General features: G+C 47.4%; 2 protein-coding genes across 7 annotated transcripts in view; both read left to right on the top strand.

Moving 5' to 3' along the window:
• KHDRBS1 (KH RNA binding domain containing, signal transduction associated 1) overlaps positions 1-6,971 on the top strand; it is a 40,141-nt gene extending 33,170 nt beyond the window's left edge. Inside the window, exon 11 of the transcript XR_002176945.2 lies at positions 1,747-6,971. The gene's annotated coding sequence lies outside the window, so the exon portion shown is untranslated. The remainder of the gene's footprint in view (positions 1-1,746) is intronic.
• Positions 6,972-7,107: 136 nt separating this feature from the next.
• TMEM39B (transmembrane protein 39B) lies at positions 7,108-27,675 on the top strand. Of its 6 annotated transcripts, XM_033838856.2 has the most exons (9): positions 7,108-10,440; positions 12,100-12,226; positions 12,739-12,958; positions 13,589-13,672; positions 13,992-14,146; positions 20,910-21,246; positions 22,155-22,342; positions 25,655-25,775; positions 27,292-27,675. In XM_033838856.2, the coding sequence occupies exons 1-9, from the start codon at positions 10,437-10,439 to the stop codon at positions 27,532-27,534; spliced, it is 1,479 nt and encodes a 492-aa protein (XP_033694747.1). In that variant the 5' UTR covers positions 7,108-10,436; the 3' UTR covers positions 27,535-27,675. The 6 variants fall into 6 exon arrangements, with proteins under 6 accessions (XP_033694747.1, XP_033694740.1, XP_073648969.1 ...); XM_033838849.2 differs by lacking the exon at positions 7,108-10,440 and having other exon boundaries at positions 11,052-12,226; XM_033838860.2 differs by lacking the exons at positions 7,108-10,440; positions 12,100-12,226 and adding an exon at positions 13,391-13,473 and having other exon boundaries at positions 12,822-12,958.
• The last annotated feature ends 12 nt before the right edge of the window (positions 27,676-27,687 follow it).

Here is a 27,687-nt window from a genome sequence, read left to right as displayed (position 1 = left end):
TGAGGTACAGCCAGGCTGTCAGCCCAGATGAATCACCAAAGTAGAACACATTGCTGGAAAATTGGGGACTGTTTACGTTCTTAATACTGCATTAAGATGCCTGGATTAGCTATTCCCTTGTCAACCTTGGGAGCCTACCTTGGCCCACCTCAGGATAGCCAGTCTCTTCACCAGGCACATAAGGAATTTGAGATGGATGAGTTTGGGTTTAGATACAGAGCTAATTTTTCTCTGCTTTCCTCTGGCTCCTGCAGCCTTCGTGCTTCCTACTTACAGCCCAGCTTTAGGTATAAAATGGGGTGCTCCCCATTTCTCAGTCTCTCCAGGGTTGGAATGTAGGAAACAAGTTCTGCATCTGCCTTTGAGAAATAGAAATACCTTGTGCTCTGATATGATTCTTCATAAGCTTTTCTGCAGAGATCAGTATGAATGACCCCTTTCATTCTTTTTTTAAAAAATACATTCATTATTATAAATTGGAACACCTACTATGTGCTAGGCAATGGAGAGTCAGTGGCAAGTGAACAAGGTAAAATTGGTCCCTGACCTCGTGGAGCTTATAGTGTATTTGGGGACACAGACACTAAACATATTAATCTCATAAATAGCATAAATCATCTCAGTTGTGACATATGCTGTGAAAGAAAGGAACGGGTGCTATGAGGGTATACAACAGGAGCTAACCTAGCTCTGGGGTTTTCCTTGAAGAAATGATGTTTAAGCTGACATCTAAAGGCAGAGTTAACTAAGCAGAGAGTTTGGGAGATGGTTTGGGGAAAGGGCATGAAAACACATTCTAGGCAAAGTGTAGGACTGAGGCAGGTTCAAGGTGAGGTGGAAATCTGGGGCTTATGCTATGGTCATCACTGAAGACCACTGAATTCCAGTAGTGAGGGGTGACACGATTAGATGTCTGCTTTTTAAACTTCACTTGCTGCTGAGTGGAGAATGGGTTATGGGGACCTATGAGGAAAGACATGAATGAGAAAGACCTACGCTGGAGAAATGAATGGATTCAAGAACTTCAGAGATAGAATGATTGATTAGATGTGGGAGAATAGGGACGTACCAGTGAGGGCCCCCAAGTTACTGGCTTGAAAAACTGGGGCTTTTTTTTTTTTTTTTTTAAGATAAAGAGCACAGCTACAGGCTTTGGCATAAGATTAGGGCTCTGACCTGTGCCCCAGGCTTAGGATGTGTCTCTCCTGTGGATAACGCCGAGAACTGGGGGCTAGGAAGAACCCCTCATAAGGCCAGAAGAGGTGGACCCCGGAGCCTAGGATTGAGGTACTAATAATAGCTACGAGAAGATTCCTGTTCCCCATTCCCTTTCTTTCAAGAGATTTAAAGCTCTTTGTCAATCGTTATCTTTTTCACATCTCTGAGAGAGCAGAGATTATTTTCCCCTTAATATAGCTGGAGGCCCCAAAGCTTGTATAGTTAAAGGCCCCAAAGGTCTAGGTGATTCTGCCCCAGATCACTCAGCTCAGGCATGGCCAAGGATGGGAGGTGTGAGGTGTGAGTCTCCATTTTCATTGCCTGACGGATAGCAAAAGGAGCTCATAGGCTGTGGACTTCTGTTTTCTACCCACCTGTGTACCTAAAAACCTTGTCCTGAATGCAGCAACGGGGGTTGTGCTGTGGGGTGGGGAGGTTGTGAGGGAGGCAGACCAGCCAAATGGGAGGCTGGGAAGCCCCCGATACAGCAACTTCATGCTTCTTAATTTTCTGCCTATGTCTTTGCAGCATCAGAGGACTCCCGGAAACCAGGAGAGCCGCCTGCTGTGTCAAGGCTGGCCTGAGGGCATTTGCTGAGCACAGAGAGACCCAGGAGAGGAGATCAACAGTCTTTTCCCACCCACCTCTTGATCTGTCTGATTTACCCACAGAAAGCCACCCAGAATCCTCTAAGAGTCCCTAGGCCCAGAATGGAGTCCTTAGGGCTACAGGGGGCTGTGATGCTAACAGTTAAACCTGCTTAGGACTTTAAAGAATTGAAAGGGACTAACAGTATCCTCAGCATGGCCTCCTAGACGTGAATAAACTGGCAGCTCTTACCGTGTCATTCCCAGTTTGCCTGCTTCCCCTTAGTCTCCAGCAGCACTGGCTGGAACACCCTACCACCACCTATTTCCCACCCTACCACACGTGTGTTGTGGATGCCAGCCTTGAACACTTGCAGAGGGCTCCCAGAGAGTGGCTGGTCACCAACTCTGTAACAGGCTGAGGAAAGTCAAGTTAGAAGGTTCGGGTACTTTAGGCAAGTTATTTAACCTCGGAGCCTGTTTTTCTCTTCATTTTTGATTACTAAGGTCCAAAGATCTCCTGAAGGATAGGGTAGGGCTTTTCCCACTTCACTCTGGACTATATCCCTTCCCCAGCAAACATCTGGCACTGAGGAGCTCAATAAAGGTTCAGTCAAGTGATGAATAGTCCCACTCTGGTAGCTTTTATCAGCTTTGGGAGAGAGCCAAAGGAGGTCCCCTGTCTAACTCCCACTCTCTATCCAGCTATATTGGGCTAGCCATTTATCCTAACATTTTCTCTTAAAGGATTGGAAAGTCAGCCTTTCCTAGACTTCTGGTTTCCTGTGGCCAATGCCATAGGCTGGTTTTACACTGAGCACCCGGAGAGGTTAGGGACCCCTCTAATACTACACTCTTCCTTCAATGCCCTCTGGTTATTTATCCCAACAAGGGAACCAGGGGAAGGGCTGAGTTTGGAGAGACCTATCCAGACTGTGCCTGAGGCATTCTAATGAGCTTTGGATTCTGTTCTTAGCAGTAAAGGGACCTTGAAATCGGTTGATTTACTTTGGGCAAGTTGTTTAACCTCTAAGCCCATTTTTATCTTCATTATTGATTAAAATATATAATAGCTAATAATTTATTGAATGCTTAGTTGTACCAGGCACTATGTCAAGCATTTATATGTACTATTTGACTTAATCCTCCAATCCACTATACTCATTTTACAGATGCGGAAACAGAGGCTCAAAGACGATAAATAACTTGCCTAAGGTTAAAGAAAGGTGCTATCAGACTCTATAGCCCCTGCTTTTGACCTGTTTGTACCTCTTAGAGCCACCAAGTACTTTGAAACAGTAAAGCATTGTGTTTGAGAGATTTATTTAGGGTGACAAACGATCCAGGTTTTACATGACTGAGAAGATTCCTGGGGTATTGAACTTCAGTCCTAAAACCAGGAAAGTCCCAGGCAAACTGAGATGAGTTTGTCAGTCTGTCTGCACTGAGACTCAGTCCAGAGTTGGCCATTGAGGCTTCATTTTCCCTGACTTCTTAGTCACCTACGCCTCATCTTGTGGCCAGTTTCTTTAGCATTTGAGGACCTGCTTCAGTCCAGCAGGCAGGAGAGGAATTTAGGACAGGGGGCAGTTAGGGAATCAGATGGCGTCCTGGTCATGGAAAAATGGAGGTGCAGAACCTGGGTCACTATTTGAGAAGCCAGCGCTAGATTCTAGGCAGACTTACCTTCAACCCCCAGATGCAGGATACCTACTTGGGAGCCATGGAATTACAGGGAAGACCACAAGGGCCAAAGCCAAACATCTAGATTCAAATCCTAGCTCCTCACTTATGTGTATTTTTCTGGGCCTGTTTACTCTGTAAAAGTAGGATAATCGTCCCAATCCACTGAATGGCATCTGAGAAGCAACTGAAATGTGTGTGAAATACTTCACACAGAGTCTATCCAAATACTGCTCAACACTTAGGTGTCCTTCCTCCTCTTTTCCGGCTTGTGTTTCTTACCCAGCCCTGTCACCTGTCGAGTCTTATCACATACTCCCTCCTCCCATTACCACTTGCAGCCCTAGGGATTTTCCTTTGAGAGCCCTGACCCTAGTGGGCCTGGCCCACCCACCCAGCTGCCCTGCATGTCAGTCACCTCGCCTGCAAGCGGAGAAGGGATGACATCAGCTTTTCCCCCTCCCCCATCCAAAGCCTCTGGACTGTTTTGAGCCATAAATATTTTAGCTGGGCCTTTCTCTGGCTGTTGCTGGGGTGATGGACTCTCAGGGGACTGGGGTGGGAGTGTGGAGGCGGGGCTCGGCAGCCTGGGGCCTAGAAGCAGAGCTGGCCCTTGAGGGGCGGGTTTGAAGTCTGGCCAAGAGCCAGTGCTTGCAGCAGCGATTCTGAAGGCTGTTGCTCTGTCTGCCTGCCTTCCCTTTCCTGGGCCCCGCAGAGCCGTTCTTACTGCTTTCCAGGCCCAGCTTTGCCCTCGAGTACCACTTGATCTTGGGTTAATTGCTAAATACCTCTGGGCCTTGATTTTAACATCTGTAACAGAAAAGTCCCTGTTTAAATCACTGTAAGTGGGGAAGGTAAGTCAAAGGAGGTTTTGTAAAAATCCGATGAAACAAGTTTGGTTAGTAAGTCATGATTGGAGCAGCTAGGTCCCACAGCCCTTTCTGATAGACCTGCATGCTGGGGTCCCAGGGCAATGTAGATGCCACTCTAAAGGCTGATAGATGTGGCACTGCCTCCAATTCTCCCCGCCCCCCATTCCTCATGCTGTAGCCCCAGCTCCTTTTCTGAAGTTCCCTGGCCTGGCCCACGGTGTTCTAAGGAGTTTGGCCCTTATGAGTAGAGTTGATGAAAGCCTTTTTTGATTAAGATACAGAAATTCAGGCCCCCAAACTGGATTTGGCCCTCACTCTCTTCTACCACACCCCCCCACCTCCATCCTAGAGCTCTTCAGTCTGAATAGCTGCTAAACTCTAGCTTGCAGCAGCATGCCCACTCCTCTCCTTGGGATGGGTCTAAGAAACAAAAGAGGGCCAGAGAGGGGGCGCCTGGATCCACTCCCTACCCCTACCATCGAGAAGCTCTGGATTGGGTCCAGAATTCCACATCCCCTGCCTAGCCCTGCCCACCAGTTTTCCTGTGGAGCTGGGAGCTGGGCTTCCTTTGTGTCGAGCTCCCTCTGGTGGCTTAGCTGTGCATTGCATAAAATAATAACCTCAAGCGAGACTAAATTGCAGGCCGCCCTGAGAGATGGGATTGTTCTATACCAAGAAGAATCCTTGACCCCAACTCCTGATGACAGCCATTCCATTTCCTATATAGGATTACTCTGCCATATGTTTGCTTCTCTAGGTCATTAATCCTCACAACAATTCAATGACATGAGAATTACCCTAATTTTACAGATGAAACAGGATTAGAGAGGTGAAATCAAATCCAAACTCTTCACTGTATGTAGCCTGTAGTGTTCAGGATCCTCAAGTGATAGGAACTTAGCCTGTTTTTCCAGCCCCATATTCCATTCTCCCAAGCCAAAATGACTTACTCTTCTGGAACATAGCTTACCTCTGGACCTTTGCTCATGCTGTTTTCTCTATCTTCATTGCCCCCACCCCCACACAGTACATTACATACCAAAATCCACACATTTTTGAAAAACTAAAGAAATGCAGGATTTTCTCAAGCTTGCATATATTATCTTTGTAATAACCAAATATTATAAGACATGGATGAGAACAAATGTCTGGATGAGAACAGGTGGGTGAGTGTCCCTGAGATGTGGAAGGTTGGATGGGGAGACTAACGTACGTGGAAGTGAGAATTGCCCAGGAAATTAAAAGAACATGAAGACATCTGGGTTCTCTGGTAGGTTTTTGTAGTGAAAATTCGATGTTGTAAGTATTCTTGCTGGCCAAAGAGCAAATCTCTGGGAAGCTGAGGCAGAGATTCAGGTGACATTTCTTCAAAAGTCACCGATCTTAAATTCACATTAGTTTTCTTGTTACTTAATATATCCATGTTTTAATAACAATAACAGGTGATAACAGGTGATACTTAAATAGCACTTCCCAGGCACCGGGTATGTTCTAAGTACTTTACACAGACTAACTTAATCTTCATCATAATCTCATAAGATAGATACTAATACTACCCTCAGTTTTTTTTCAATTGAGGTATAGTTGGTTTACAATATTAGTTTCAGGTGTACAGCATAGTGGTTCGAAATTTTTATAGACTAGACTCCATTTAAAGTTATTATAACTTTATATTGGCTATATTCCCCGTTCTGTACAATATATCCTTGTAGCTTATTTTATACATAGTAGTTTGTACCTCTTCATCCCCTACCCTTATCTTGCCACTTTCCTCTTCCCTCTCCCCACTGGTAACCACTAGCTTGTTCTCTACACCTGTGAGTTATACTATCCTCACTTTACACTGGGGAAACTAAGGCATAGAGAGGTTAAGTAATTTCCTAAGGTCGTGGACCAAGTAAGTGGTAAAGCCAGGATTTGATTCCATATAAGTCTGGCTCAGAGAAGGTGCTGTGGATAACTACACTTTTAATATTGAAAATATTGCCTTACATTGCCATGAATAAAACTGACACTCCAGGAAGCAGTATTGTGTTTTATCCTGCGGTTTCAGGACCCCCGCTGTGTACCACCAGAGGTCTGCATAATCCAGGGTGAAAACTGATCAGACTTGCCAGCCTTGGCCCCAGAATAACGGGACCAAGGAAGAGATCCCAATTCCTGATATCCAATGACACATGATTGGCCTAGAGCCAGTGGCATTTCCTCAAAAACTCAAGACTCCTGGAAGAGCCAATAGAGAGCAAGTTAATCAGGAAATGAAGACATACAGGAGGGAAGTGAGGGCTTCGAGGTCACAAAACAGTTGAGATGTGGGGCCACAGATCTAGAGGACAAGAACCTAACCAACATCCTGCCATCTTATGATTATTTTCCCAGGGAGCCTGTAGGCGGCAGATGTAAAAGGATTAAGGCCCTAGACGTTTCTGGTAGATACTGAGAAGTGTATATTGTTCTAGATTCTTGCAGTAGCAGTTGTCAGACACTAAACACAAACTGGCTTTTTGTTAACAGCAAAGTCCATAAAGGCTTCAGGTATAACTAGATCAAATGATGCCATCAAGAAAGTGTCTCCTGACTTCTTTTAAATACATTTATTTATTTATTTTTAGTTGTGTTGGGTCTTCATTTCTGTGTGAGGGCTTTCTCTAGTTGCGGCGAGCGGGGACCACTCTTCATCGCGGTGCACGGGCCTCTCACTATCGCGGCCTCTCTTGTTGCGGAGCACAGGTTCCAGATGCGCAGGCTCAGTAGTTGTGGCTCACGGGTCCAGTTGCTCCGCGGCATGTGGGATCTTCCCAGACCAGGGCTCGAACCCGTGTCCCCTGCATTGGCAGGCAGATTCTCAACCACTGCGCCACCAGGGAAGCCCCCTGACTTCTTGACTTTTCTGTGTTTCTTTCATTGTCAGCTAGTTCCCCCCAAAAGGTGGCAAGATAACCACCAAGAACTTCAAGTTTATATTTTATTTCCTTAGCCATCCCAGAGGGGGGAATATTTATTTCCCAGTAGTTCTAGCAAAGATCCCAGGATTGCATCTCATTTGGCCTAATTTGGGTCACTAACACACCTCCACCCTCACCCCAACCAGTCAGTGTAGCCTGATGTGGCAGGGATGGAATGCTTTGATTTGTCAGGCCAGGGTTATCTGCATACACTGAAACTGCAGAGTAAGGCAGCCGCACTAAACCACATGGCCTGAGAGAGTGGGAGGAAAGGTAGATTCCCAAGGGAAAATTGGTATTCTTACCAGAAGAAAGAGGAATGGATGCTGGGCAGGTAAAATCAGTAGTCAACCTGTAGAAGGTGGGCAGGAACCACAGGTCATGGGTTACATGCATAGTGGTCCATTTGAGTGGCCTTACCCTCTTACCCTGGGTTGTACAAATGCCCTCAAATCAATTCAGCAAACGTCTCCTGAGTATTTGCCATGTACAAGGTCCAGTACCTTCCATATAATAGATGCACAGCTAGACAGTCCCCTGCCACCAGCCCCAGTAAGGCAATTACCAGACTCAAGCTACTGCTTTCTCCCTGAGGAGTATAACAGGCAAATTCCTATTCGTCTCTCAGAAACCAGCTCTGATGTCCTCTCCCATGAAGCCTTCTCTTGACTACCTCCCGTCAGGGTTAGTCATCTTCCGTTCACCTCTGAACTTGGTACATACTGCTATTGTTATCACACTGTCATAATTTATTGATTCTCCTCTCTGTCTCCCACTGATGAGTGGCATCTCTGTATCCCCAGTGCCCAAGATATAATAGATGCTCAGAAATGTTTACTGACCTGAGTTAAAATGAGTTCCCAGGAATGTCCCAGCCTCAGTCTTCTATGGAATATTCCTGAAACCCTTTAGCTTCCCTTCCCAACTGGCCTTTTCAAGAGCCAGTTTGCCACTACCTCAATTCAACTGAACTAATCCTACCTGAATGCCTATCTCGTGCCAGGTGGTGTTAGGCTGCTTTGGGGATTCAGTAATTAACAAGATACACTTCAAATTCAGGACTCCAAAGAGGTCAGAAAGAGCTCTTCTAACCAGACTTTCCTTGGCTGGAAAAAGAAAAAGCAGGCTTTGTGATCTGCTTTGTGACCCAGTCATTCTCCCTCCCTGGGCCTCTTTTTCCCCAGAAAGGAAGGCCTGACTTGGTATAAAATCTATAATAGATGTATATGTGTTAAACTCCATATTTCCATTTGCCTAGGCTAAAAACCTCGGAGTAATCCTGATCTTCTCTTTCTTCCACACACCTATCCAAATTTGTCAACAAATCTTGTTGACTTTACCTTCAAATCCAGACTCCAACCATGTCTCATCACCTCACCCAGTCTGGTACAAACTATCAACATCTCTTGCTAAGATCACTGCCAAAGCATCCTGGTCTCCCTGATTCCACCCTTGTGCCACTACAGTCTATTCTCACAGGGCAGCTGGTGATTCTTTAAAAATGGAAGTTCAGGTGGCTTCCCTGGTGGTGCAGTGGTTAAGAATCCGCCTGCCAATGCAGGAGACAGTGGTTTGAGCCCTGCACCGGGAAGTTCCCACATGCCACGGAGCAACAAAGCCTGTGCTCCACAACTACTAAGTCTGTGCACCTAGAGCCTGTGCTCCGCGACAAGAGAAGCCACCGCAATGAGAAGCCCGCACATGGCAATGGAGACCCAATGCAGCCAATAATTAATTAATTAATTAATTAATATAAAAAATGGATGTACAAACCCTCCACTAGCTCCCACCTCATTCAGAGTAAAAGCCACAGGTCCATTCCTTCTCATGTCTGACTCTCATGTCTATTCCATTCCAAGCCACACTGGCCTCCTTGCTGTTTCTTAAACACACCAGGCATGCTTGTACCTGAGGGCCCTTCCAATGACTTTTCCCCTCTGCCTGGACTGCCCGCTTTCTCCAGACATTTGCAGCACTGACTCACTCATTTCCTTCAAGTGTTTGTTCAAAAGTCACCTTCTCAATGAAGCCTACTGACTACCCTGTTTAAAATTGCAACCTCCCATCCCCCTTTCCTGTTTTCCTCCACAGTAATCATTCCCTTCTAACATACTGCAGAATTTACTAATTTTTTTATCCATCTCCTCCCATTTAACTGTAAGCTCTGTGAGTATCTATTAATTAAATATCTACTAAATCATTTAATTAACTATTGTTGTCTATTATGTACCAAAGACTGTGCTAAGTAACGGAGGTACCAGACGATTGAGACGTCTTATAGGTCTTATGAGGGAAGAAATCATAACGGTTGCTAGTAGCAGCTCATTTATCGAGTGCTTCCTCTGTGTTAAGTGCTTGCCATGTATCATGATAGTAATGACAGCGAACATTAATTACAACAGACTCTGAAAAAAACAAAAACAGACTCTGTTCTACATGCATTATTTCACCTTATAGGCCACCAAGGCCTATAAGGTGAATATTACCAGTAAAGAGCAAGAAACAGGATTTCAAGTCTTGGAACTGGCAGAATCAGGAATTGAACTAAGGTGGTGGAAGACGGATAGGGTCAGATGTGATAAATAATTAGAACTTAGGGTCAGCAATACTAGGTGGAAGATTGGATGTGGGGGTAGAAGGAAATGGGGAAATAACTCCCAGGTTTTGATTGGGGTGGACCTAAGAGCAATAAGGCCAAAGAGAAAAGATGAAAGCCCAACTTGGGACGCGATGAGTTTGAGGCGCCGGAGGAACACTCATGGATGCAGGAACCGAGAGGCTATTCCGGCCCCCTCCCTCGGCCCTGAAGAGGTGCTGGGAGAAGGCACGCAAGGTAAGAGAAGAAGGTGAGTTCCCCTCCCTCTCGGGCTTTTCAGCAGCATCTGCAGGAAACGCGTGGGGGACCGCGAGACAAAGAGCGCGCGGGACTGCCTTGGTCCGAGCGGCCCCTTTAAGAAGCGCGCCCCCAGCTTCTAGCCCGCCTTGTATGCAAATTTGGCGGCGAGGCGGGAGCGCGCAGCTGATACCAGGGGACTGGGCTGCGGCGGTTAGTCCTCTCCCGGCCGCCGTCGCCTCCGACATATTGCCCGCTGGAGCTGCGGCGGCGAAGCGGAGAGCGCCGGGGGGAGGAGATGGGTGAGCGGCGCGGGTCCAACTCGGCCCGGGAACGGGCGGGCTCGGGGGTTAGGACGGCCAAGCTGCTAATTGCTCCCCCACGCGGACAGGATCCCGGCGAGGGGAGGGGGAGGGGATGTGGGCGTAGAGGGACCCCGCCCCCTCCTGTCGTTTTGCGGGTGGGGCTTCTGTTGTGGGGGCGGGACATCGGAGCGGTGGGAGGGGCTTCCAAATGCGGAGGCTCCTTGGGGGCTTTGGTGAGGACCCAGTCTTCTGGGCTAGAGTGGGCCGAGGCTTAGCGGCGGGCGCGGCCTTAGTGCTAAGGGCGGAGCTCCTGAGATGTAGGCCCCGGTTCAGGGGCAAACTTTCTGGGCAGTAGGGGCTTTGTACTGGTGAGGTGGGCCTGGAAGGAGACCTTCCAGAAGAAGGGAGCCCACTCTGGAGCGAGGCTTCTGGGCAGAGAGCTTTTATTGGCTTGTGGGCGGGTTTTATGAGCTGACAATTGTGTGTAGGCGGGGCTTCTGGGTTGAGGGGCTTTATGTGGGTGCAGAGCTTCTAAACAGAGGAGAGTGGGTGTGGGCAGAGCATCTGGACTGAGGGTGCCTGTGTGGGATTTTCTAAGCCAGGTACAGTAGTGCATGAACAGAGCTTTGGGGCTGGGGGCTGTTTGGGGCAGAGCTCCCGGACAAGAACTTTTCCGAGACGTGTGGGAAAAACTTACAGGCTGAGAAGCTAGGGCAAGGGGTGTGTGTGTGTGGAGGCTGCTCTGCTGCCATGAGAAGGTATGAACAAGGCTATACCTTTGACTGGGACTGGGGTGGTGCCTTGGAGCTTTGTGCAGGACTTTTGTGCAGGGTGATGCCTGGGAGCTTGGGCTAGACTGCTAAGCCTAGAAAAAGAGGTTGCAGGTCCAAGTTTTGGGTTCACAACCACACCATTCTCCCTTGACACTGTGCTCAGGCCCTGGGTCCTGACTGTGAGAGTCCAGGATGCCCACTGAGCTGGATCTTGGGTCCTGGAGAAAAAACTTCAAGGGTGCCCATAATTGTAAGCCTACAGGGAGTTGTAGTATCTGAAAGGAGCAGTGTACACCAGCGCTAAGAGCGCAGGACCCAGACCCCCAGACTACCTGTGACACAATGTAAACTGAGTTTACCAATCTGTGGAACCTTTCCGGATTCATTCCCTCATCAACAGTTATTGAGCACTTACTTCATGCTGGGCACTGTGGTAGGAGGAGGGGATACAGCAGTGAAAAGGACAGATCAGGATAGTGACCTCACTGGCCTTCCATTCCAGTGGGAAAGATAGACAGTAAATATGTTAACAAATGAATAAGATGAAGAGTGAATTGTGAAAAAATATAGAAATAAGATAGAGAGTTATGGGGGCAGATACTTACAAAATGGCAGGGAATGGCTCTCCAGAGAGTACAGCAAGTGCAGAAGGTAGCAATAAGCTTGGTTTGCTCAAAGAGAGAAAGGCCAGGCTGGCTGAAGCATGGGGGCTAGGCAGGGAATGGTAGGAGATAAGTTGGAAGAGGTGGGCAGGGGCCAGATCATGGGTCTCTGTAACTGAGCGACAAAATGAGACAGCAGGTAACTGGCAGCCAGTATCATTGCTGTTATCCTTGATATATGCCCTCTGGCTTGAGGATCTACCTTATGTCGAGCCCTGCAGGAGGACGAAGAGGTCCCAACAGGACATCCTACTGTCGAAATCCACTCTGTGAGCCAGGATCCTCTGGGGGCTCAGGTGGGGGCCACACTTCCAGCGCATCAGTCACCAGTGTCCGTTCCCGCACCAGGTAAACTACTTTCTGTCTCTTGTGCCTCACTGTGGGCTCTCAGGAGCAATCTGGACAAAGCTCTCCCTGACTGGGCTCTAGGGTGTGATACCCTAGATGCCAGATGGGAGCTTAAAGGGTGGGGAGCAGCAGAAAAGTCCCAGAGGGTGGTCAGTGGGACAGATGGCAGGGGGACATAGTGTAATAAACCCGAAGGCCTGGATTGCAGTTACAGTTCTGCTTCTGATTTGCTGGTGGCTTGGACAAGTTGTCTCCCCTCTCTGGGCCTCCTTTTCTTTATCTGTAAAGTGGACCTAATAATTCTTTCCTTCCTGGGGAATGTTGGAAAGACTGAATCAGCTTATGAATAGGAAAAGGCTCTGTCATCTCCTTTGTCTGACAGGCAGGATTAGGAGGACTCCATCCCTACCCTAAACTGCTTTTCTGGTCCTGCTTTGCAATCCTGTGCCCCAGAAGTGCTTCTTGGTAGGGTTCTCAGGTCAGCTCCTGATGTTGTTCCCTCCCACCCCCAGGAGCAGTTCTGGGACGGGCCTCTCCAGCCCCCCACTGGCCACCCAGACGGTCGTGCCCCTGCAGCACTGCAAGATCCCCGAGCTGCCAGTTCAGGCCAGCATTCTGTTTGAGTTGCAGCTCTTCTTCTGCCAGCTCATAGCCCTCTTCGTCCACTACATCAACATCTACAAGACAGTGTGGTGGTATCCGCCCTCCCACCCGCCCTCCCACACCTCCCTGGTAGGTGCCCAGCTAGGACCCGCTGTGTGTGTGTGTGTGTGTGTGTGTGTGTGTGTGTGTGTGTGTGTGTGTGTGTGTGTGTGTGTGAGTGACATGTTTGGTTTTAGTTTAGCATAGCTTACGCAGAACCCTGTGTGTTTGGCCTCATGCTGGGCATGAGAGGTATAAAAAGAACAGGAAACTGATGATTCCTGAACGCTCACCCCTAGTGTGCTCAGCACCACACTACACAGTGTAATGGTAGCAGAGATGAATCTGACTCAGATTTTGTCTAAAGGAGCACAGAGTCTTAAGTCCTGTGGGGGAGGTGAGTCACAGGCATACATGGCTATTTCAAGGAGAGGAAAGAGCTCTGTGCAGAAGGAGAGGTGCAGGGGCAGGGGCATGGGTGATCAGAGCAAGAGGGCTCACACACCACTCTCTTGTCTCCAGGGACTGTCCCACTTTCCTCCTCTGGGTCCTGTTCTACTCCTCTAGGTATTTTCCTGGTCTGACTCAGCTGGAGGCCTATGAAGGTCAGAGAGTGGGGACAGTCCTGATGGAAAGGACTGGGCAGGGGGAGGTGGGTATGCGAAAAGCCCGTACATGGGCAGGGGGCCCACGTGACCCCCAGCCTCTGCCCCCTGACAGAATTTCCACCTGATCGACTTCAACTTGCTGATGGTGACCACCATTGTTCTGGGCCGCCGCTTCATTGGGTCCATCGTGAAGGAGGTGATTGGGTCCCAGAGGCTGGCTGGGGAACTCTGGGACTCCCCTTTACCCATGGGGGTACCAAGGAGGTGTGCCCAGCCCTTCAACCCTGAGGCATTTCCTTGGGGCTCCCTTTGAACTTGGTTGAAGAGTATTACATCCCATCGGCTCTTGGAGTTTCCTGGGCGTCGAGGGAAAGGATTCACCTTGCCAGGTTCTGCCCAGCCTGCTGCCCCACGTTTCCCCGGGCGGGATCACGGGCCATGCTGGGTGGGATTTGGGCACAGCCCCCATGACCTCCATCCAAGGCCCCATCCCGTCCTATCTCGCCCTGACCCAGGCTTCTCAGAGGGGGAAGGTCTCCCTCTTTCGCTCCATCATGCTGTTCCTCACCCGCTTCACCGTTCTCACGGCAACAGGCTGGAGTCTGTGCCGCTCCCTCATCCACCTCTTCAGGACCTACTCCTTCCTGAACCTCCTGTTCCTCTGCTATCCGTGAGTACCCCTCACTCCACCCCCTCACTGCCCAGCACGTGTTCCTGACCTCTGCCCTGAGTGTGGCTGGGCACTGGGCCCCCGTACCCAGTAGACTCACAGGCAGGCAGCAACAGTACCCTCTCACATTGTCTGACAGTATCGTTCTGAGATCAGGACGATTAGCTTTCTTTTGCAGGAGCAGAAACTGAGACGGCAGGCATAATTTCCCCAAGGTGCCCTCAAGGGGGAGGTCAGAAGGGGACTCAGATCTGAGTGTATATCCCACAGCTCCTGAGGGGGTATGCACGGGCTTCATCTTCCTCTCTCTTCCTTTCCTCTCTCTCTGGTTCTTTCTCTTTCTCTGTCTCTTTGCATATCTTAGTGTTTATGTAGTCTCTCGGTGCCTCCCCCAGGTATGTATGCTTGCAAGCACCTGGGTGCACGCATGTTTCTGTGTGGGTGTCTGTGCATGAAGCGTGTGTGTGTGTGTGTGTGTGTGTGTGTGTATCTTCACATGCATATCCGTATGTCTGTCTGTGTGTCTGCTTTGCTCACTCACTTCCTCCGTCTTGCCAGAACCCAGATTGTTGAGGATGGAAAGATAGTGTCTGGGAGGAGCACAGGCCTGCCCCTTTCTAGACTAGAATTGGGGAGAGCTTTGGCAAGATGTCCACTCTGGCTGTTTCTGGGGCAGGCTGCTGGCTGCCTGGGCATTAACAGTCATTTCCCAAGCCCTGGGCTTTCTGAGTCATGAACTTCCTCAGGCTGGGTCACCTCTGTTCCCTGGGAAGCTTCAGAACTGGACACTCGTCTCTCCCCTGCGTGATCAAAAGGTCACTGTCATGGTAGGAGCCAAATCACACTTGCTTTAGTTATAACTAGTTTTTAATTATAAGAGTGATACATGTGTCACGTAACAATATTAAACTTTACAGAAGCTTTTAACTTAGTAAATGGAAGTCCCACATAATCTCAGTCCTCCAGAAAACCATTATCTTGCAGCATGTCCTTCTAAATTTTTTCTGTGCAAGTACCCACACATATACATTTTTTAAAAACAGAAAAATAGGGTTAATCTCTATGCATGATAATGTATAATTTATTACACGTTCACATAGTCATATAACTTGGATATTTTCCTATGGCAGTATATATGGGTCTGCCTCAGTTGTTTAAATGGCCTCATAGTATTCCATTGAATTGACTTTTCACAATTGGTTTTGTTTGTCTTCTGTTGGTGGACTTGTGAGTTGTTTCTAGCTTTTCCCTATTGGAAACAATGAGGCAGGGAACATTCTTTTGCATACATCTCTGCACACTTGTCCAAAATTTCTGTACAACAGATTCCCAGAAGTAGAATTATTGCACCAAAAGCTATGTTTTACATTTTTGATAGATATCAACAAATGGCCCTCCAAGGTTGTACTGATTAGAAATGTCAACAGTTGCCTTAATTTGACACTTTCTGGTGACTACTCAGACATCACCCAGTGTTCATATTTTGCTTTATTTTATATTATTTAATCTTTAAATTTTTATTACTATAAGACACATATATCATAAAAAAATCAAATTCAATAGTGCTAAAAAACTTGATGATGGGAATTCTCTGGTGGTCCAATGGTTAGGACTCCATGCTTTCACTGCTGAGGGTGTGGGTTCAATCCCTAGTCAGGGATCTAAGATCCCACGAGGTGTGGTGTGGCCAAAAGAAAAAAAAAGCTTATGATGAGAAACAGCCTTTAATCCCACCCTCCAGATTTTTAGTCCCACTTCTCAAAAGCAACCTCTTTTACTGTTTCTGGTTTTAAGTGTTCTCTGAGTTACCTCCATAATTTTAATATCCTTATGCTTTTGTTTATTTCTTTACACATTTATTTATTGATTTTATAATTGGGTAATAGGTTCACATCATTAAAACTGAAAAACAGATAAAAGAGCATAGAATGAAAAATTCTTCCCTTGACTCCTGTCTCCCAGCTACCCAGTTTCCCTTCCACTCTTAGAAGGAAGGGAACCTAACCACCACGAGGTAACCGCCATGTTTCTGGTTTCTTATATATCCTGCATATACAAGCATACCACACACACACACACACACACACACACACACACACACACACACACACACACACACACACACACACACACACACGTACACACGCACACATGCACATATACATTGATTCCCTGCATTGACAGATGAAGATTTACTTCACCTTCTATCCGTACTGTTCCTAGTATTTGATAATTGTTATTATTTTTAATTTTCTGTTGGGCCTCTTTTTCAATAATATGAGTATGCCTGTGTTTTTTATTCCATCAACAATAGTCAGTGTCTTAATCCCTTTTATGTAAGAACATAATATTAGGAGCCCTGTCCATTGGCTTTTCCTCCCCTCTTCCTCCTATCACTTCCTGGCAGCTGTACTCTTATATTGTCATGCTTGACATTCACATTCTCCTATATAGCCACATTTAAGTCTTCCATTCTTTGTCTAAGGCTAATTCTAAAAATTAAAAACCAATAAGTGGCCTTGATATTATTGTGAGTATGAAAATATTATTCACTGCAGGACCAAGTAGTGTGCATAGATGATATTCCTTCTCTATATTTACTGAATTATAATCTTGGGCCTCTTAAAAAAAGAATGTTCCTAGTGTCAAGGTCAAATGGTTTCTCTTTTCTTATATTCCATCAATTGCTTAAAACCATGCCACATTTTAGTTTGCTTCATATTTAGATTGTAACTTTCTTATATAGCTTTTTATTTTTCTTGGAGTTTCTAATTGCCTTTCTTTTTTCTTGTTGACAAAAGAATGATGGGCCTTCAACATATCCTCAAGTTTATCCAGCCTGTCAGTCATACTACCTGTTGCCTGGAGTCCATTTTTCCCTCCAAAGACATCCCTCCTGGAGCCCTCCATCCTCCTGCTCCAGTCTGGAGTGGTTGCTCTTTAAGCCTGCTATACAGCTCTCAGCCTGGGACTTCCTTTCCTGCCCTGCTGGGTTGGATCCACTGTTTCTTGGATCCCGTGTCTTCTTCTTTCTTGGTTTTCTCCCTTATTTTGCTGGAGTGCATTATGAGGTAATTTTCTTAACAAGGGGTATATGGGAGGTATATACAGTCTTAGTCCTTGCATGTCTGAAAATGTCTTTATTCTGCCCTCATACTTGATTGATGGTTCGGCCAAATGTCGATTTCTAAGTTCAAATTCATATTCTGTCAGAATTTTGAAGATGTTGCTCCATTGTGTCTAGCATCCAGTGTTTCTAATGAGAAGTCTGATGCTAGTTTGATTCCAGTTACTTTGTGGATGACTTGTTTTTTCCTTTCTGAAAGCTTTTGGGAGCATTCTGTTTATCTTTTGATTATTTGAAATTTCACAAGAATGTGTCTGATATGGAACTTTTGTCATTCATCTTATCAGTACTCTAGGACTTTTTTAACCTGGAGACTTGTGTATTTCTTCAGGTCAGGGAAATTTTCTTCTATTATTTCTTTGATAATGTCTTCCCTTCCATTTTTTCTGTTCTCTCTGGGACTTCTCTGTATTGGATGGTAGACCTCATAGATTGGTCATCTGTTTCTCTTATATTTTCCCTCATACTTTTCATCTTTCTCCCTTTCTTCCTCTCCCTCCATCCCTCCCTCCCCTCTTTCTTTCTCTCTCTGACTCTGTCTCTCTCTTTCTCTATCTATCTTTTTCTCTTTCTTTTTACTTTATCTTTAGGGGGATTTTCTCAACTTCATCTTCCACCTTTTTTATTGAGATTTTTTTCAGCAATCATATTTTTCATTTCTAAGTCCTCTTTCTGGATTTCTGATTGTTCTTTTCTCATAGCATTCTGTTCTTGTTTTAAAGATCTCTTACGTTCCCTCAATTTTGTCTTTCCACTAGGTCAATTTTTCTGTTTCATGCTGCTAGTTTACTAAGTGTAGATAGTTTCTTTGGTTGTCTGTTTACATTTAAGAGTGGAGGACTGAGTGGCTTGGAATGCATTTTCTCTCCCTCTGCCATTGTATACGTGAATGGGAGGTTTGACTGGGAATTCTAAGTATGTGGGCAGGGCACACTGACTGGTAGACTTTGCTTTAGGAAGAGTGAGTGAGGTGCTAATTGTCAAGCTGTGTGCACCCATAGACCAGAAAGGGAAGGGGGGTATTACTGTAGGGTGCCCCCATTAGAGACCTCAGTTCTCCTCAGTTTATTCAGTTTCTTTAGAGAAGAATCTTTCAGGGCAGATTGTGTCAGGTTTGTAGGAGAATAAAGGGAGTGACTCATAAATGAATACAGATCTGTGTTTAATCCCTTTTGTTCAGCCCTGCTTCTCACTTCTACCCTCTATCAAATGTGCCCAGTTCAAGCCAGTCTCTCTTGGGTCACTCTGGGCAGATAAGCTCCTACCCCCGTTGTAACCCTCTCATGGCACATTCTAGACCTACGCTATCCAGTTTAGTAACTTCTAGCTGCCTATTGTTATTAAACATTTGAAATAGGCTAGTTTTAACTGAAATGTGCTGTTAGTGTAAAACGTACACTGGATTCTGAAGACTTAATAGAAAAAAAGAAAGTAAAATATCTCATTCATAAATAATGATTATATATTGAAACGATAATATTTTGCCTATATTGGGTTAAGTAAAATAGAGTATTAAAATTAATTTCTTCTTTTTTTTAATGCGGCTACTAGAAAATTTTTAATTACATGTGTGACTCTCATATTTCTATTGGACTGCGCTACTCTAGATGATGACCTCCTCATCTGTCAACATGTTTCCATCTGCTGTGTAAATTTGTCAGAATCACTTACGTACTGATAACCCTCACTCCCATTCTCTTTGCTGATATGGATTTATTTTCTACTTTTATTTATTTACTTTCTACATTGATACTGTCACATCTAGGATGGAGAGGATGAAAGAGGGTCTGCCATCTTGCATGTGAAGTTGTTTCTAACTTGTGACCTGTCAGAGCAGCTACTCGCTGTTATCAAATAATTTAATTGTATCGGCAGTCCTTCTTAGTGGGAAAGCCAAGAAGATTCTTAAGTACTTGTCCTTAAGGTTGAGTCTGAAGCCCTTGTATGTTCATGTAGGTGCCCCACGCCCTCATTCCCACCAAGTGCCCTGAAGAGTGTTTTGGGAATCCCATTTCAGTGTTCTTTTCTGTCCCACAGAATCATTGACCTCTTTCTTTCCTAAACAAAATTGTATTGATCTACTTTAGGCCAGACACCATGCTGGGCATTGTTGCAAAGATTAAAAGAGAGTATTTATAAAAACACTAGCATAATGCCTGACTGAGCGTAGAGAATCAGTACAAGCTAGGTAACTTAAGGCAAGTTAAGGAAACGGAGGCTCTTAGAGATTATATAACTTGCCCTAAATCACAGCATTGGTAAGTGGCAGAGCTGGGATTTTAATCCTAGCCTATTTGACCCCAAAGGTTATGCTCTTGACCAGAATTCTCTAAGTTATCTTACTTGAACCTTACCCTAGGAGAAGTGGAAGCATTCCCATTCTATAGGCCAGAAAGCAAAAACCCAAAGAGGCTAATTATATGAGTGCCCAAGAACACTCATATATCCCTTCCTGGAAGTTCAGAATAAAGAAAGAGAACATTACTATAGATAAGAAAATGTAGCATTCTCACTGGGTCTGGCTCCTGGCAGCAGCCCAGGGACCCTTCTGGAGCTACGTCTGAGAGCCTGGGGAAATTGAGAGGCCCTAAGCTAAAACAAGGAATGCCTGTCAAGAGCACCTATCATGACGTTCCATGTACTGTGCTTGGCACTTACCCACTTTAATGATCTACTCTTCTGGGCTGTGGGTCTGTCTAGTTTTCTCCTTAAATGATATCAGCCACACACTCTATCTCTTAACTAATTAGCTCCAGCCCTGACCTAGGGGTACTCCTCAGGGGAAGTGGTTTGTACTGTTCAAGGGCCCATTTCAGTGCCTGGCACATAATAGACACACAATAAATATTGTTCCTGAACTGTCCTCCTCTGCAAGCTACAGAGCTGCCCCCATGTGCACCCATGACAATGTCTACCTCTCCTTTGTGGTACCATGTATATTTTCTTTTTTTTTTTTTTAACATCTTTGTTGGGGTATAATTGCTTTACAATGGTGTGTTAGTTTCTGCTTTATAACAAAGTGAATCAGTTATACATATACATATGTTCCCATATCTCTTCCCCATGTATGTTTTCAATTAATGAATTACTTGTAGTATTTGCTGAGTATCTGTCTTGATCACCGGTGCCAGACAGTTCTGGATTTGAATCCCAGCTCTATTACTTCCTTACTAGTTGTGTGAGCTTTCGGACTCCACTCCACCTGTCTGAGTCAAAGCTTCCTCAGCTGAAAAGGGCACAAACTAACAGTACCTAACACAGAGTTAAGAGAAACAAAAGAAGAGAATGCATGTAAAGCACTTAGTACAGTATCTGGAGCACTGGTTGTGCCCAGTGAATGTGGACTGTTAAGATTACTGCTGGGCAGCAATAGTCTGTGAGGGCCGGGACTCGTGTCTTGCTTCCTACTGTATACCTGCCGCTCAGCACAATGCTTGGCATGCACTTAGTGCTAATACATGGGTTGAATGACTGATCATTGGCTGGGAGGCTGGATGGCTAGAGGGACCGGTAGAGTCTCCCCTCTGAACAGCCAGGAGAGCTAAAGCCCAGGAGGAAAGAAGATTCCCTTGGTGGTTAAGAGTTGGGATCCTGGCCCTTGCGCAGGCCTGCCCTCACCACTGTCTTCCCCAGCAGGTTTGGGATGTACATTCCGTTCCTGCAGCTGAACTGTGACCTCCGCAAGACAAACCTCTTCAGCCACATGGCCTCCATGGGTCCCCGGGAGGCGGTCAGTGGCCTGGCACGGAGCCGGGACTACCTGCTGACACTGCGGGAGACGTGGAAGCAGCACACGAGGCAGCTGTACGGCCCGGACGCCATGCCCACCCACGCCTGCTGCCTGTCGCCCAGCCTCATCCGCAGTGAGGTGGAGTTCCTCAAGATGGACTTCAACTGGCGCATGAAGGAGGTGCTGGTCAGCTCCATGCTGAGCGCCTATTACGTGGCCTTTGTGCCTGTTTGGTTCGTGAAGGTGCGTAGCTTGACCCAGGGAGGAAAGGGGCCTCACCCTGCTGCCTGCCCCCCAGGAGCCCTCTTGCTTGCATAAATAACTCTGCTGCTCTTGATGAGATTCCCATATGTGCTCTTGAGGGCCAGAGTGACTCCTGCCTTCATTTTAGAGTGGAAAAAACAAGGCTCGCTGAATGCACGTGGCCCGCACGAGGTCCCCCAGCCAGCGAGGGGGACATGGCATTGTTGTTTGTAATACTTGGTAACGGAAGGCGGCGACTTGGTGTTTCAGTGTGGCGGTTTTGGCACAGGCATGTCACGGTGTCCCGCTTTGTCATTAAGTTCGAAAGGCAGGACTCATCCAGATCTGAGTGACTCCAAAGGCCTGTGCTCTCTCTCTGGCTTGTATGGCCATGTGGGAAGGTACCTCCCCAGCTGGCTTGACACATTTCTCTGAGGATGGGCTGCACTGAATGATTGGGGGTTGAGAGGACTTCATGTCCGTTGGGCACCTACAACCTGCTAGAGCTCTGATGAGTATTATAATCCTCCTCACGCCTCTCAGAGGTGGTTACTCTCATCCTCATTTAACAGATGAGGAAGCTAGCCCAGAGAAGTGAAATGACTTGCCCAAGGTCACATAGTGACTAAGCAGCAGAGCCAAGATTTGAACTCATTTCTGTTGAACCCCAGAGCCTGTTCTCTGGCTCAGAGTGGGAATAATTTTTCTTTGTAGAAAACTGAGTAGTGGGCATAGGGTTTAAGCCCATGATCAAGCCACCTTTGTTAGGTGTTCAGTCCTTCGTCTCAGGCCACCCCGAGGTCTCTCTAGGGCTGTCTTGATCTCCGAGACAGATGGAATCAGGGATGGGGGAGGGAGTGAGGCCGTTATGGGTGTCCAAGGTCTCACCCACCTCCCGCTGCCCCCAGAACACACATTACTATGACAAGCGCTGGTCCTGCGAGCTCTTCCTGCTGGTGTCCATCAGCACCTCGGTGATCCTCATGCAGCACCTGCTGCCTGCCAGCTACTGCGACCTGCTGCATAAGGCCGCTGCCCACCTGGGCTGCTGGCAGAAGGTGGACCCAGCACTGTGCTCCAATGTACTGCAGCACCCGTGAGTCTGCCCTTCTCTGCTCGACCCCAGCCCCCCCTGGTCAGTGTCTGGAGTCACTCACTTCCCTGCTCATCAACTCATTCATTCGATCAGCAAATAGTTATTGAGCATGTCTTGTATGCTAGGCCTTGTGGCCAGAGTGGGATATGGCAGGGCCCAGGAAGGACATGTCTCCTGTCCTTGGGTAACTTGCAGGGTCTTGAAGATGGGAGGAAGGCAGGTGGTAAATTCATAGACTCATTGACTTTCTCATTCACTGACTTAGGTACTTGCTTATTGGCTGATTTGCTCATGCATTCACTCATTGCTTCCCTCCTTCCACTCACTCATCCATCCAATCATTGGCTAATCTACTCTTTCAGAAAGAATTTACTTCTACCTAAGCTGTCCCAGGCCTGGTGCTGTGTATTGGACAAAGGAGCTTGGACTTTGACCTATAGGCAGAGGGGAGCTCTGGAGGGTTTTGAACAGTGGAGGGACCCATTCCAAGGTGTGCCTTAGAAACATCAGTCTGGTAACAGGGTATGGTGCTGTGTTAGTTGATGACATACCCTGGCCAGGGAAGAAAAGCCACAGGGAGGAAATGGCTAAGACGAGACCCCTTGAGGAATTACAGTCTGGTGCGGGTGATAGCCGTGTACACAAAGAGTTAGGATGAGGGGGGTGAGAAAGGCCCAGCTGCGGGATGGCATTGCACTCAGAGCAGAGGCAGAAGTCACCCTGCTCAGGAGCCCTGAGGGGCTGGGCTGTCCTCCCCTCAGCCTGACCCATCCTTCCTGGTGCCTAGCATTTCTACAGCCCTTCATCACCGTCTTTTTACCCCGGTTATGCTAATTTTCCTGCCTGTATTCCCCCATTAGACTGGAAGCTCCTCAAGGCTGGGACCATCTCTGAATCACATCTGAGTCTTGGGCCCAGCACAAGGCCCAGCCGAGAAGAGGCCCCTAGGACAGGTTTGTAGGGGTAGGCGCACAGAGATGCGAAGGCAGGCCGCAGAGGCCAAGCCTCCTGATGTTGGCCCTCCATGCCAGTCAGGGTCCCTTTCAGGCTCTGTCCAGGTGGTCCAGAGAGTGGATGGATATTGCCAAATGGGCTGAAGTGGGGCTTGGCTTAGCCTAAGGCTCTGAGGGCAGGGGAGAGTAGAAAGAGAGTACATGGCTGAATATGAGGATAAACCTGCCCATGGCTCACCATGGTCTTCAGGTAAGATCCAGGCTCCTTCACGTGGCTTCCCATGATGAACTGACTCCTACCAGCCTTTCTGCTCTGTCTCTTCCCATGCCCCAACTCATACTCTGCTCTAGCCAGACCCAACCTCTTCGGATCCTCCAATTCTGTATGTTCTTTTTTTTTTTTTTGGCTGCATTTGGTCTTCGTTGCTGCGCACGGGCTTTCTCTAGTTGTGGCGAGCGGGGGCTACTCTTTGTTGTGGTGCTCGGGCTTCCCATTACAGTGGTTCCTCTTGTTGCAGAGCATGGGCTCTAAGCACACAGGCTTCAGTAGTTGTGGCTCGCGGGCTCTAGAGTGCAGGCACAGTAGTTGTGGTGCATGGGCTCAGTAGTTGTGGCGCATGGGCTCAGTAGTTGTGGCACACGGCCTTAGCTGCTCCACGGCATGTGGGATCTTCCCGGCCCAGGGATCGAACCCGTGTCCCCTGCATTGACAGGCGGATTCTTAACCACTGCGCCACCAGGGACGTCCCTATATGTACTTTTGTATGCAGGCTTTTGCCTATGATGCATGTTTTGCGTGGAGTGACCTTTCCAATTTTCTTTTCCTGTTTAATTCCTATTCATCGTTTAGCACTTTGCGTCCTCCAGGAACACTTTCCTGACCACCCAGGATAGGTTCAGTGTCCCTGCCCTGCCTGTGCTCCTCCTCTGCTGTGTTTGCTTAGTTACTTGCCTGTCATTCCAAGACTAAAGCTCCTGGAGGTCAGGGTCCTTGTCTGTCAAGCCCTCGGCCATCTCCTCACTCCTGGCAAATGCCTGGCTTGTGATAGGTCCAACAGCAAATTTTTTGTGTTTTTTGTATGTGAGCTTTTTTTAAGGTAGAATTTCCATACAGTGAAATTCACAGATCTTGAAGTGTACAATTCCTTGAGTTTTGATAAAGATATACACACCCATGTAACCCTTCCCCCATCAAGATACAGAACATTTCCAGCCCCTCGGAAAATTTCCTTATGGCCCTTCCCAATGACCCCCTCCCCTTGGCAACCATCTTTTCATTTCATTTCACCATAGGTTAGTTTTGCCTATTCTACAGCTTCATGTAAATTAAATCATACAGTAGACATTCTTCTTGGGTCCAGCTTCTTTCATTCAGCATATTGTTTGTGAGGTTCATCCATGTTGTTGCGTATGACATGGTAACTGTTTTTTACATGAAGGAATCAACAGGACAGGAGCATGAGATTGAGCTTCTTGTGGACAGTTATTCTCAGTCCTCTGGCCCAGGACCCTTAGATTTCCTGGGAGATCTCAAAGAACAATGGAAGAGAATTCACTGGTCCCACAACCTTATTCACATGCTCTCTGGGGCGCCTCTGTGCCAAGCCTTGTGGCATGCTCCGAGGACACAGAAATGAACTGGACACCATGCCTTCCCCTTCAGTGCTCCCAGACTAGTGAGGGATACAGGGAAATAAATAAGTGACAACACATTGGGGAAAGTGGACCGGTAGCAGGAGATTCAGGGAGCATTTAAAAGATGCTGAACTCTGTGGGATAAGGCATCTGGAAGAGCAGCCCAGCTGGAGCGAGCACGTTATGAAGAGACAGGAGCAGTGCTGGAGGAACTAGAGGCAGTTCTGGGTGGCTTGAGCAGGTGCTATGTGGTGGGGGTCATGGAAGGCCACACTGGGACTCGGAGGCCATAACACATTGTTGGGGACTTGACTCCAGGGGCACCGGAAAGCCTTCAAAGGGTTTTGAGGAGAGACTAGTCAGGCTTGGCTTGGTGTTTCACAAAGACCACTCGGGCAGCTGTGTGGTGGACTGCTGGGAGGCTAGAGGTGAGACTGATGGGAGGCTAGATGAAGAAAATGACCCCAGGGAGGGAAAAGGGTTTTCTTGAAATCCCTCAGAGACATGAATGTCAGCCCTAAACCTTCCGACTCCCAGTGCAGTGAATTTCTTACAGTTACCCATTTTACAGAAAAGGCAACTAAGACGCAGAAAAGGAAAGTCATTGTGTCTAAGTGATAGAAATGGGAGTAGAGCCCTGGTGGTCACCCCATGCTCAGTCTTCTCACATCCCCTTGTGTGGGTGAGCTGGGCGTAAGGGAGTTTTGTCGGGCTGTGCCTCCAGGTGGACTGAAGAATGCATGTGGCCACAGGGCGTGCTGGTGAAGCACAGCAAGAACGTCTACAAAGCAGTGGGCCACTACAACGTGGCCATCCCCTCCGACGTCTCCCACTTCCGGTTCCACGTGAGTCTCCTCCCCTGGGAAGGAGGGGTGGGGCCTGATCTAGAGGGCAGGAGGATCAGCGGGGCAGGAAGGCGATGTCATAGCAAGAGGCGGCTATTTTCAATATTTCCCAAATCCAAAAGAAGACAATGCACATGTGCAGCCCAAGGACAGCCATACAAATGATCCCTTCATAACTGTAGCTCACTTGGTACCAGATCTTTGAAAACATTGGGTGGAGGTAGAAAAGATGATACAACAAAAGGAGGGGTTGTTGGTGGTGAAAATAATTACACTAGTCATTCCTTACTGTGTGCCAGGCACTGTGGTAAACACTTCCCATGCACCCTCCCATTCAGTCTTCACCAGAACCTTGTGTATGAAAGAAATACCAGGGCTGTCCTGGTTTTCAGGTACTGAAATCAGCTTAGAGAGTTTAACTTGTTCCAAGGGTGCCTTACTGGGAAACTTGGGAACTAATGGTAATGGCTCATGGACTCAGTACTATGGAAAGGGCTGCTCAAAATCATCTGGGCTGGTGGTTTCCATTTTATTTACTTATTTTACTGTCAAAATCCTTTTTTCCAACTCAGTCAAACTAAAGTTCAGTATATAGGACTTCATGGCGCTGCTCTGTTTGAAAGGGTTGGAACTCCCCTCACTTCCTGCTTACCACTGTGGTAGCCCCTAAAAGACCTCCTGGAACCTGGGGCTCTGAGGAACACGGTTTGAGAAATCATTGATCTGGGCTAACCTCTTCTTTTCCCAGTAGAGAAACCTGAGGTTCAGGCAGGGAAGGGACTTGCCCAAGGTCCTGCAGCTTGTCAGGTGCAGAGCTGAGCCTGGCGTGCTGGTCTCTCAGACTCCTGTTTCCTGGCACTTCTCCTGCCATCCTATAATCAGCTCTTGAGGTTTAGGTACCTTGGCCCCTGCAGAATCAAGATCCCTGGACATCGATCATTCTTTTAAACTGACCAGAAAAATTTTCTTAGTCTCTACACTCTACCTTGCCCTGTAGACACCAGGTAAGAGTGATGTGTCTCCGTGTCCCCTGGAAGCTTCCGGCCTAGCGGGGGATGCTACACATGAAATAGTAAATGACTCAGGCTGTAGAGTCTATAATAACTTTCCATGCCTCTGTCATAAGATTCTACTTTGTTCAGGCCTGACAGTACCCAGGAAGTCACATATAATAAGGTGTTGGTTTTCGACCAGCAAAAGTTTGAGAGAACAAGCAGGACTTCTCAAGAAAAGCTTCTGGGAGGAGGTGGAAGTTGATCCGGATCTTTTTTTTGTTTTTTTTGATCCGGATCTTAAACAGCTTCTGTGGGAAGCAGTAGTCTTGACAGAAGGAACACCACAAACAAAGGCAGAGAGATGGCAAGGTCCACGCCCAACCCTACGAAGTCTTCCTCCCCACCCAAGTCTGCATGGGGCCCAAGAACTTGACCCCTTCACTGGCCTACCCAGAACCCCCTTCCAAGAGGCAGGTTTCTGGAGCCCACTTTCCAGTCCATGCCTACTCTTTCCTGGGCAGTTCTTTTTCAGCAAACCCCTGCGGATCCTCAACATCCTTTTGCTGCTGGAGGGCGCTGTCATCGTCTACCAGCTGTACTCCTTAATGTCCTCTGATAAGTGGCACCAGACCATCTCACTGGCACTCATCCTCTTCAGCAACTACTACGCCTTCTTCAAGCTGCTGCGAGACCGCCTGGTATTGGGCAAGGCCTACTCGTACTCGGTCAACCCCCAGAGGGACCTAGACCACCGGTTCTCCTGAGCCCCAGGGCGACCCAGGGACAGCATCCAGGCTTCAGCCAGGGGCTCCCTGGGAATCGGCTGTTGGGGAGGGATGGGTGGGGGGCAAAAAAAAAAACAAAAACAGACAAAAAAAATCCACCAGAGCTTTGTATTTTTGTTACATACTGTTTTT

This window comes from Tursiops truncatus, chromosome 1 (assembly GCF_011762595.2).
Source record: "Tursiops truncatus isolate mTurTru1 chromosome 1, mTurTru1.mat.Y, whole genome shotgun sequence".
Classification (NCBI taxonomy): Eukaryota; Metazoa; Chordata; class Mammalia; order Artiodactyla; family Delphinidae; genus Tursiops; species Tursiops truncatus.
This window is presented reverse-complemented; position numbering and strand designations above follow the sequence as displayed.

What these genes read in the sequence shown, in the direction of transcription:
- TMEM39B (XM_033838849.2), top strand. Translation starts at nt 12,057, where the DNA reads ATGCCCTCTGGCTTGAGGATCTACCTTATGTCGAGCCCTGCAGGAGGA. An exon ending in TGCCTGTTTGGTTCGTGAAG is followed by an intron (nt 21,247 to 22,154) that starts GTGCGTAGCTTG and finishes CGCTGCCCCCAG; the next exon opens with AACACACATTACTATGACAA. An exon ending in TCTCCCACTTCCGGTTCCAC is followed by an intron (nt 25,776 to 27,291) that starts GTGAGTCTCCTC and finishes TTTCCTGGGCAG; the next exon opens with TTCTTTTTCAGCAAACCCCT.